Source organism: Callorhinchus milii, unplaced genomic scaffold, assembly GCF_018977255.1.
Source record: "Callorhinchus milii isolate IMCB2004 unplaced genomic scaffold, IMCB_Cmil_1.0 Scaffold1, whole genome shotgun sequence".
Taxonomy (NCBI): domain Eukaryota; kingdom Metazoa; phylum Chordata; class Chondrichthyes; order Chimaeriformes; family Callorhinchidae; genus Callorhinchus; species Callorhinchus milii.
In genome coordinates, this window is record NW_024704742.1 from 2,669,602 (window position 1) to 2,681,746 (window position 12,145).

At 44.2% G+C, this 12,145-nt stretch overlaps 1 protein-coding gene across 1 annotated transcript in view; it reads left to right on the plus strand.

Moving 5' to 3' along the window:
• stpg2 (sperm-tail PG-rich repeat containing 2) overlaps positions 1–12,145 on the plus strand; it is a 290,142-nt gene that overhangs the window by 11,147 nt on the left and 266,850 nt on the right. Inside the window, exons 5-6 of the mRNA XM_007902544.2 lie at positions 3,286–3,401; positions 4,324–4,435. Of these exons, the coding sequence (XP_007900735.1) occupies positions 3,286–3,401; positions 4,324–4,435 (228 nt within the window). The remainder of the gene's footprint in view (positions 1–3,285; positions 3,402–4,323; positions 4,436–12,145) is intronic.

Genomic DNA, 12,145 nt, shown 5'->3' on the forward strand with positions numbered 1-12,145 from the left:
CACAAAGATGAACGATACAGCGGTAATAAAGATTGCCACTCCAGTACAATTCACATTATTTCTTGCTTTTATACAGTAATAAATAATCAGGAGATGGGATTGGGATGTGGAGGAGAAAGGGCCTGGAGGCTGTATAATAATAATAATCCTTCCTTTTGATATAGCGCCTTATCATGGTCTTTGAGACGTCTCAAAGCGCTTCACAGAATCTACTGTAAAGTGTAGTGACTGCATTTTGTGGGCGAAACCCGGCAGCCAACTCGCACACAGCAGTGTCCCACAAACGGTGATGGATTGAGTGATATGAAATCCGGGGAGAATAAAGATTAGGGATGTGGGGAAAAAAGCTGGGATAATGGATGAGGGATAGGACCTAGGATAGGCACTTGTGTAGAGTGTAAAGTAATAGGCACTTGTGTCGAGTGTGAAGTTACACTGGATGGGTCAAATGGTCTGTTTCTGTTTACATTGCTCAAAAAGCCACAGAATCGGGGACCTCACTTTACCCTTTAAGCTCCTGGGAATATCCTGCAATGGGGATCTCCCTGACAATGAATAGGAAATCAAACAACATCTCCAGAATATTCATCCTCCTCTCCGGCTCTAATATTCAGCTTTGGTTGCTACCCCACACAGACAACATCCCCTGAGCCCTGAACCTCAGCAGCTCATTGGGTTCATTCAGATCTGCACCAATACTAATGTAATGCTCTGCTGCTATAAAGCATATACCTATCCAGTCATTTGGTTTGCCCAGAGTTGACTGCTTTTGCCGTGAGCCTGTTCCACATATTCACAGAGTCAGCAACCACACAGCTTTCGCAGTAAATCTGTCCAAAGTGCCTTAAAGCCTCAGTCTGAAATAGGCCCCATTACTTTGAACTTAGTGTGGAAATTGATACACAATTAGGGAGCTAAGTAATAAAGTGGTGCAGGACTGTCCTCAAAGCATGCCTAACAGAGTATCTGGAGACGCCAGATGAATGGATTGATCCTGAGAAATCTACTGTATTAAATTAGCTGTCACACAAAGGCTGAGCTCCCAGTGAGTCCACCAGTGTCTCGCAGCATTTGTGTTACAATTTGTTCAGCAGTGTTTGGGGAACAATCTTCTGCAGCCCAGGGGTAGCTTACTCGAAGCAAATCACTTCAGCCTAACGGCTGTGAAAGCATAAACTGAAATGAGTTCCACTGGGTCATAGCCAATTGCCCCTGTGGCCGTTGGTCTACATCAGGAGACGTTTTCTAATTCGGCAACTCAGGCTGAAGGGCCAGTTAAGTGTGCCGGGCGCGGGTAATGTCTGCCGCAGTTGCCAGTGATTTGTAGCCGTGCTCGACTGTGCATTACGGCAAGGGCTCCGAGACTTCCACCAGGTTTCCGCCACACCGCGGTCATTGCCATGAGCCCTTCATCACGATGAGTATGTTCTATCTTTCTGGGAATCTTTTTATTTCCTAATTCGGTGGCCCTTTTTTCCCCCATCGGGTTACGCTTGCGTGGCAATAAGAATGACCCTTGCATTGTGACATGGCGCCTTTCCTTTCGGGAGGATGCCTCGAAGCAACTTTGCAGGACTTTACTGTAAAGTGTCGTCACCGTATGCTTTACAGGCGCGTGGGGGAGGGAGGCCCCCCTTTGTTTTGTGATGAAAACATCTCAAACCTGCCCGCACAGCCCATCGATGTACTATGCTGATCCGTACAGACTTCCCCTGTTTAAACAGTGGGACAAGGCCCTCAGAAACACGGAGGGCGAGGACTCTTCCCGCTCAGCTTCTGTTAACCCTCAAGTCAAAGCCCTAGCGGGTCGGGCGATCCTACCTGGACAAGCAGACGGATAGGTCGCAGGTCAATGCGCATGGGGTGTTTTATTGAACGCTAAAACGTTGGTGTCGTGTCAGAGATGTTTAACTTCACGTGATACCCACATGAACAAAATAGCACTGACCCTGCAAAAAAAAAATATCTCCGTTAGATTTTCTAGCCGTCAATGATCGAGGAATCCCGGCTGATTTCCGTCCATTCCCTCTTGAGATTTCAGCGACGGCTTTTCAATATTGTATTATAATGAGTTCCCCTCAGGCCCATTGGTCTGGAGGAAGAATTGGCCTTGGAGTTCCCAGAGGTTTCGGTGCTTGTCCCAGGGATAATTGGTGTCACGTGTACATTAGCTGTCTTCTCGGGGCTGCCGCCTGGCTGTTTGTTAACTGGCTCTGGCTGGGTTTTGTACAGCCTTGAAAACAATTTATGTGCTGTATTTTTTTTTCAAGCTGGAGCAAATCACCAGTTAATCACCAGTGATCATGTTTTTAATTCAAATGAGCGGATTTGAATAACAATAATAATCCTTTCATTTGATACAGCGCCTTATCGCGTCGTTGAGACCTCTCAAAGCGCTGACTGTATATTTTGAATATACATATACACACGTACATATATAGTATATGTATAATATGTAAAATGTGTGTACCTATATATATATATAGTTGAATGCAATCAGGAATTACGGTACCGGCAGCTAACATTGTTTCTATTCAAGCTGCACCTTAAAAGTCCCTTGGTTTAATGTACCTTGTACGTAGTGCACTATAAGATAAGTTGGAAAGTCCTGAGAGGTGAGGCGTTACATCAAATGCAAGGATTATTGTCATTATTGCGTGGTGTCCGAAGGCCGCAGTGGGTTTAGTGAGGAGGCTCCTTTCGAGTCGGTGGCTGTTTTTTTTTTCACGTCTCGGACAGTTCTTGTTTTTGCACCTTGGAACTGACAGCAACCGTTTTGTTTTACCTCTCTGGGACGGCAACCCTACAGTCCTCTGAGACAACCAATACACGACCCGAGGGCTGCCTTACCAATTCAGATCAGTAAACTAGCACAAACCTGGGACCACGCAACAGCACCTTGTGATTTATATGGGTCTAAACTGCATTAATATCTCATGTAACATACTGAGACATTACCCCATGTGAAGGACCCTATATAAATGCAAGTTGTTGTTGTTATATACCTGGGACTAAACTAAACATATGGGACCCTTTGTTCCCTGCGTGAATCCACGTTATACTTATATCTCGTGTATCCACTCGACAGAAGGCGTCATTTCTCTTCTGCCCCCGCCTGAAAGTAACGGGCAATCGTCCCACAAACTGACCACCGCCAGTCATAACACAATCATCCTCGCATTTGTCATAGTCAAAGCGATGCAACTTAGAAATACTGTTGGAAGATTGTATTTGGGTTACGACAGAGAAAGCCTGACTGCGGATTTTCTTTTGGGTGTTTTTCAGCTTGAGGCGCAGAGCACGAGGAAGTACAAGGGCGTGCAATTCGGCAAATCAACATCGAAACGTGAGGGCTTCAAAATCAGGCCAGGCCCTGGTCCCGGAGCGTATGATATAGATGGGTCAGTAGAATGAGTTATTTCCGCACTTGTCAGTTGTTTTTTTGTTTTGCTTTATAATTGGAGGACATTTATTAGATGTCCTAGACGTACTCTGAAATGCCTCTTTGGCAGCATTCGAGGAGTACATCAGTGTTAAACCTACCGTTTCGTTTTACCTTACCTGGAATTCATTTTTAAAATCCTCGTAGGGCAAATTGTACCTTTAACCTCACTGCAGTCTCAAAGGGTTCCCGTGCCTCCTGCTGAATTGGAGGAATAGTTTCATAAGTTAACAGTGATCTGTTGACCTGTGTTGATCTGAAGGCCAATCAATCACGCGGCGTTTATTTAGTACAGAAGGCCACCTCAGTGCATCTCAGGTAGCTGTCTGAAGCACAGCTTAAAGTCCTTGATGTCTCAAATAAAATGCAGCCTCCTTTTAATGGGGAGTTCCTGTGCGGTGATTTGATGTCTGCGATATTAGCTCCCGTTAGCTGCTCCTCTCTGGATTCACTATTCCCACACGGAGGAACGGCCTTTGCATCTCTCTCGGCCCCTCTGTGAGACTATTTGTAGGCTTCCCCTCGATTTATCCCACTGTGTGAGGGCACTCCTCCAGACGAGTGTGGCCAGTGCCGCTGGAGGCAACCACTTCTCCACAATTCCCAGGTTATCTCTTTTCCCGTTCCTCTCGAACCGCACTCGCTTCCCCCGTGGTGTCCGTACCCCGGGCACGTTGCAGTATTATATTGTTTCCATCACACAAGTTTTGTTCCATGTGTTTAACCGCTCAATATGCTGCAAGAACGTGCGCCCTGGGGAGTTCTCCGAAACTGTCATATTAGTCACTTTTGATATTTAATGTAAATAAATTACTTGGTGGATAGTCCCTCAAAGATTGTTTCTCCCTGGTGGATAAACAGCTGTCGTGTTGTACTTTCAGCGAGAAGCAATTTCAGTGCGAGAATCTGAACTTGAAAAACGAGGAGCCCCCGAGATGCGAGGTTTTTATTCCGCGATATCTTGAGTCGGTGATGGAGGAGGAAATAAAGAAGGTAAACGCAACTTCAGTGATCAAACCGTTAGAATATTAAAAAAAATATCTACAGGGAAGCACGGTGGCAAAATGGTGACCGTGCCCAGTGTCGCATCGCAAGGCAAGGATGTTTTGCATAGCGGCTGGGAAACATCTGGGAGAACTGGTGGTGGGATGGGGGGAGAAAGAGCGGCCAAAGAGAGGTTAGCTTTTCAAGTGGGTTGGTTAGGGCGGTGTGGGGTGGTGAGGCAGATGTTGTAATGGGGTAGAATGAGCTGCTGCGTGATATCCTAACGAGTACAGATAAGAAAAGGAGACGCTTGTGATTTCGGTATTATACACGAGCACTGAAATGGTTCAATCTGGTGGGTGGGGGGTGGGGGGGTGGGGGTGTAGCGGGGGTTGGGCGGGGGAGTCAATGTTGTACACTCACACAGTGTACAATATCTGTGTTTCTCTTTGGCAATCTTAGGCAAACTGCTCTTGTCTGTGAGTCAGAGGTTGTAGGTGCAGCAAGCTCCGCATTTGGGGACTTTGAACCGACATAGTCGGGGCTGACGCTCCGATGCAGTGCTTCATTGCCAGAGGTGCCGTCCTTCAGATGAGACGTTAAACCAAAGTCCGGTCCTGTCCTGCCTTTCCCGGGTGGGATGTTGAAGATCCCGTGGCATTATTCAAACAGAGAAGGGAGTTTCTCCCAGTGTCCCGGACAACGAGCTCCCAAATAAAATTGGTCATTCACTTCATGGCTGCGTGTGGAACATGATGGGACATTGCTAGCCACAAATTTGCTGCCAAAGCACAGTCACTGCACTTCATTGTAAAATGTGGTGAGGCCCTTCGAGATGTCTCGGCAATGTGACAAGGGGCTCCATCAAATGTAAGGATTACTGTTAGAATTGAGAAAGCAGTTATTTTACAAATCGTTTTAAGTTAACGGCCGGAAAGTTAACAGGGTTCCGAGGAGAGAAGAGAGAGAGAGTTTGAGACTTTCTTCGTTGGAACTTCTCTTTCGATAGTCAGCCGACTGCAGTATGGTAAGGTTTCAAGAGGTGGCACTCTTTGCTTAAGATCTCCGCATTACCCTCTGCAACCGAAGCAAATAAGTCAAAATAATCAGATATTTGCAAACAAGGCAAGCAGTCGTTTTATAATTGTGTTTTCCCCATTTGAACAGGAAGGAGATGGGGCCCAACTTATAAGCCAAGTTGAGTAAAAAGTCTACAGCGTTAAAGTCGATGACGGTCTTGCGCCCGACATATAAAATGCCTTGCTGTGTTTTTGTGCACCACCCGGCTTCGCTTTGCTTTACCTGTGGTGAACTTTTGGGTTATTACTGGGAAGAATTCAAAGAAATTAGTCGGACACAATATGCCTTTGCAAAACCCATGTTGAGTGTCCCTTCTCAGTCGCATTTTTTTAAAAGAACGTTCTACAATGACGACTCTTATTATGACCTCAAGTTGACGTGGGACTTGTCGGCCTGGAGTTCCCTGGCTTGGCCCTTCTCCCTTTCTTAGGCATCAGGGTGGCATTTGCCACTCTCTTGGCCTCTTAGACAATCCCCATATCTACAGAGCTTTGGAAAATGGAGTCTGTGTTGTTTCACCACAGGGTGCGATCCATCAGGACCCAGAGTTTTATCCGCTTAAACCCTTTTATTATTATTTCCTTTTTAACTTCTACATGTGCTATCCGCTTCTCTATATTCCTTTCTAATATTCCTGCATTGCTGACGTAGCCATCCTCTGTAAACCTTACGTTGATGTTTATTAGTATACCTCTTTGTTTCATTGCAGACTAACGAACAATAGCAGGAACTATCCTCTCCAAGAGTTTCACATGCTGAGTTATGCATGAGTGACACAATATTATCCTAAATTAAAAAAAAGTCCTGCTATTACCAATTCCTTTCCTCTTGCTGATGATCATCTGGTGCTTATCGGCTTTGCATTGAGTTAATTCCAATTTTTATATTCCTGAGGAGCAATTTTTTTTTTTGTTCGTATGAAATCTAAATGCAGACTTCAAATTTTGCATAGAGTCCTAAGAAGGTATTTTTTCCTGGAGTCTGAGATTGTTTGGTTCGGGTACTTAATATTTGGAATAGGGTCTGTACTGCAATGCAATGCTAACTTACGTTTGTAAAGCGCCTTTCACGTCGGGAGGTTTCTGAACGGTCAGGGATCAGGACCTGGGGTGGAGGGTAGAGAAGGTAGGAGCGTAGCCAAAGGCACGGTCCAAGAGAAGGGTCTTGAGATGTGCCTTGGAGGAGGCAAGTGAGGAAGCGAGGCGAAGGTAATGTGGGATGGAGTTCCAGAGGGTAGGGGCAAAGAAAGCCCGACCGCCGATTGTGGGACGGGCCGGGGCGGCGGACGTGGAGCAGGCCGGAGCCTGCTGAGCGGAAGGAGCAGTCAGGTTGATAAAGGGTTAGCAGGTCAGAGAGGTAGGAGGGGGCAAGGCCATGGAGGGACTTGAAGGTAAGGACGAGAATTTTGAACTCGATCCTCTGAGGAATGGGGAGCCAGTGGAGCCGGGCGAGGGTGGGGGTGATGGGGGCACGGAGACTGGTGCGGGAGAGGACACGAGCTGCAGAGTTCTGGATGTACTACACATCTAGAAAGAACAAATTCCAGGTCCGAACCAATTATTGTTGACCTCAGGACCAATCTATTTCACTAATTATTGCACAGATAGGAACAGTTTTACATTAGGCAAACAGAGTAACCATCTGCACACTGCAAAGACATACAAACAACCGTGAGGTGATTGACCATTTAATCAGGAGGATTGTGTGCCATGGTACAGGGAGTACCTGCCTTCTCTTTTTGAATAGTCATATGAGATCCTTAACACCAACCGACACTCAGTTTCCTGTCTCATCAGAAGGTTGACATCTCTGTCAACGTGGACTGCTCCAGGACTGCCTAGATAATGACTTCAAGCCTTTGAATTGGATCTTGGCCCCAGAGTCTTGGGCGAGTCTTGACCAACTGAGCCAAACACCTTTGGTCTGTAACACTGTGTGTGGTCGGCCACGTATTTTGGAAGTCCTCAGAAACAAGATTGCAAACCTCATAACGGACTCTCAATTTGGCCTCAGCGCCTCTCGCTTGAGGAGAGGAAATCAACCTATCCATTATAGTGATCAGAAGTATTAATATTAATATACAATTGGGTCACTCAATCCACGACTGTTTGTGATGACGCTGCTGTGCACGATTGGCTGCCGCGTTTGACCCACAAAAAATATACAGTCAATTCACTTTACAGTATAGTCTGTGAAGCGCTTTGAGACGTCTCAAAGACACGATGAGGCGATATATCAATTGCAAGGATTATTATTATAATTTTTTATTGTCAGGTACAGGAGCCTCTGACCTCCATCTTGCCTTTCAGGAAGGACTTGCATTGATGTGGCCTGAATTATTATTAGGAGTTGTCGGCATAGTGTGTTGAGAGGATAGTTCAACTCCATATGAGGAATAATGCATTTCCACTGGCGAACGATATTATATAGACTGCTTCGAAGATCACAGATACTGTTCTTGCTAAAAGGAGACACTCGGTTACTCAAGACAATATTGTTACCTACCTGACTCTGAGTCTCAAAGGACATTAGTATTTCAACCGGAAGTACAGACTTGTGATCTAGGCTGACACTCCAGTGCGGAGTTGTCGGGGGGAGTGCCATCTTTCACATCAGATTTTATTCCTTCAGATAAGATTGGTCATTACACTTCATTGGTTGTGGGAGATTCGAGGTGCAGGTCAAGCTGCTACGTTCGCCCTCAAACGTACAGTCGCTACACTCTCACAGTAAATCCCGTCGAGCTTTGTGACATGTTAACAACCTAATGAGGAAACCTAGTCGAATGCGAGGGTGATTATTTTAATATTAATTGCATCTGAGCAAGGCATTCCGTCGAAGGATAACCTAGCCTTAACCAAATACACGAGAGGAGGAGAACAAAACTGAATTAATTCTGAGATTAAACAATTCCCTATGGAATTTGGATCAAAGGAATTTTTGGACTCTGAGAGGAGCAAATGCACAGCACTCCAAAAAAAAAGCTTAGCTCCTGGGCTGATTGATATTTGGTTGAATCGCTCTGTGGACTTTCAGGAAATATTCCATTCTCAAAGTGATTTGTGCCACATGGAAGGGATTTGTTTTATGGTCCAGCACAGTCTGGCGATATTATTTGGGACTTTTTATTGATTCCCGTCTAACCTCATCTTAATGGAATTTAATTCACAGGCATGGTTATCAGAGAACATTTTTTAATCATGGAAAGGGCTGGGAAGCTTAGCCACGTTATGCAAGCATCAAAGCTCCTTTGGGACCTTTGCCTTGTTCCCATCAACGGTGAATATGGGTTAGCCCAACTCTCAATTTTGGCAGCGCATAATTTCCCCTTCCTCCACGTGAAAGAGGAGACACTAGTACCAGAATCGTGCCTTATGAGACACATCATGATCAGAACAAGTGACGTTTGGACTGACTAGAAATACCAGGCCCTCTTGTGCTTCTGACTTGATGTAACACGGCACACTAGATAGGAAAAAAATAAAGGACAGTGACCTGACTGAGGCAAAAATAGCAACCGTCCTCTTTTCCCTTCATCCCAGAATCAATTGCCTCAGCGTTTAAATAAGCACTGCTCCCAGCCTGCACTTACCCATGCGAACAAATCTAATGGACCAATGTATTTTTCCACAAGTACCGTGCAATCAAGATGTGGACAGCGAAGGTAAAATGTTCCATTTGGACTTTACTTCTCGTACAATAATACGTTGACCTACAAATCGAATGTGAATGAACGTGGCAGTACAAGACAAACATGTAATCACCGATCTAACTGCAACTTAATAAGACAATTCAGAAACGGCTTGACACCATACTGAGAAACACTCAGAAACTGTCTCTACTCCCTCTCGATCTTAACTGCGATAGCATAGCAGGATTATGCATTGTAAAGCGGAGTGACTGTGTTTTCGTGGGCTGGTGCGGGAGTCAATTTGAGTGCAGCCATGGAGCGAATGACCCAATTTTTTTATTTGAGGGCCAGGAGACTGGGAGAAAACCCCGCCCTTCTTTTTTAAAATAGCGCCAAGGATGTTTAACCTCCACCTAAACAGGCAGATGTTTCAGTTTAACGTTGCATCCGAAGGACGGCACCTCCGAACCACGCCGCACAACCCCAGCACTGCATTGACTATATGAGTTCCAAGTCGTTTCCTGGGCTTGAATCCACAATCTTCTAACTCAGAGGCAAATTGCTGCCAACTGAATCAGCCTGACGCTCTTCACATTTAAGATACTAAGCTGGTTGATCTTCCCAGTACATAAATTAAAATCCTGGCTTATAAAAGACACCGGTTTACAATTTCCTTGTCCTATTTAGAAGTCGTAGCATAAGCACAAGATGTTATGGCACTTTCTTCTGTTGCTGCTTTAATCGCAGACTCAGGCTCTATACTAACCAACGACTTTCTTGTAACTTAGAACATCCCTGCATTCTGTTCCTTTATAAATGTCCCCTACTCCTCCAAAAAAAAGTCCTTGTTTTTAAACCCTTCTGCAGTATTGTGTTTAATAATAAATACTGCCATTGTTTGCTTGTGTTTCACAAATAGGTTTGGGCAAATGCAGCAGTCCACTCAAAATTAATTCCTAGTAGACTTTGAATGCCTCTCCGCCCACCAACCCACCGTACACGCACATTTGTATAGTCTACCAGACTTTTTTTTCCTCTTTGTTGTCCATAAAGATATTTCATACGGTATTAAATCATCGTTCATGATATTCTCATAAACTGATTCAGGATGTGATATTAAAAAGATTAAGGCAAGCATTCCGTATCTGGTACAAGCAGACAGTGCAATAATGTAATAAATATCCAGCAGTGTGATTTACTATCAAACAATGCCTGATTATATTTCTCTTCACGTATCTTAAAATTAATATTGAGGTTTTATGCCAAATGGTACTGCAAGAGTTGAAAATGACATATTCACTGCCGGGGTTTGCCAAATTGTGACTCAGAGTTGCAAATAGGGACCCCTGGAAGTCACCAACATGCTTTGCTTTAACGTCAGTGCTATTTATAAATAACATATAAGGCTAAATATATAAGGCTAAATAACACTGGCATTACAGACTCTGGCATTTACTTACAACCCAGAGCAGATGATGTGACTTCAGTAACCCAATAATAGTAATAATAATACAAATAATAAATCTTGCATTTGATATAATAACAGCAACATTGTCTCGTGTCTTTCACGTCAGGAGGATGTCCCATATAACGCTTTATCAGGTCATTGAGACGTCTCTCAAAGCGCTCCACAGAATATATCGTGAAGTGGAATGTCTGTGCATTTGTGAGCGAAAAGCGGCAGCCAATTGCGCACTGCAGCGTCCCACAGACATTTGTGGATTGGGGTGATCACATTTTTTTGGGGAGGGATTATTACCCCCATGTAATATATAATCAATGACCAGGAGGTTGACCCTTTGGGGTTCCCGCATTGGTTGGTATTTTGAAGCGCTGATTCAGTTGGCATTTTCCTGTTCGAATGCGGAATCGTATTGGGTCTCACTACAGTGCTCGTTGGGAATGTTATGGACCCTCAACCGCTATGTTTAATGAGATTCAATTGTACGTGAAAATTGCAGTTCTTTCAGAACAATGGAAAATTGCCCACCAGTGGCATACAGACATTTGTAAGCAGGAAACCCTACCATTCCATACATATATTCACATGTAATACATGTTAATTAACTGGGTGTCCTCCTCATTTCTGTCAATGCTAATTGGAAATTCTTGCCAGTTACGTTTCGTGCGGTGCTAGTACTGCACAACGTGTGATCAGGAGAAATCTGGTTCAACCAATTGGAATTATGTGCAGTAGCCCCACTTTGGAGAGCACCTTGAGGAGGTGCGATTAGTTTTGCAGTATAGAAACGGTGGGCGTGCGTTAACCGATCTCAGTTCCACTCACTACTGTTCTTGTGAAGGGTCTAGTGAAAGGATCTGATGCAAACTTAGCTTAGAGGGCATAACTTTGCGCATAATTTTAACTTTGCGTTATGCGCAAACTCGTTTAATTGCATTAGTTGCAACTTCCAGTTTGGGAAATTTGTGCCAAGGGACGTATCTATGACCGGACAATCAGCCTCCGAGTGACCTTGTGTGGGTTCTGCGACCTCACGTTCCATTTAGGCTCAGTAAAATACTAACTTTCTCCTTGAATCAGACTAGACGGAAAGGCAAAGCAATAGATTTGTCTTGGTTTTAGTCCCTTCCAATCTGTGAAGAAATCAAGATATTCGGATAATTCTGAGAAAGAACACAAAGAATGGCATTTCTTATTTAAAATGGATACGTAATTTATTTTAACCGGATTTTAAAATGGGTGTTATTCACCTCTTCTACTTGCGATTCTGAATGTGCCTGAATGCCTCAATCCTACCCCCTTGATATGCCAATCTTCTTACAGATAAAATAACAAAACTTTATTTTCGTTCTCTATTTGGCTGATGCATTAAAACGCTACATCTCAACCCCCGGCTGCGAGCGTGACATTACCCTGAAAATTTTGAATTATTGGTAACTTTTAAATCGGAGAAAAACCTTTTGATGTCCTGTATATTAATATCCACTTCACACAAAAAAAAACTTGCCAGTTAATGTATTAAAATCCCATCTGAATGTTTATCTCA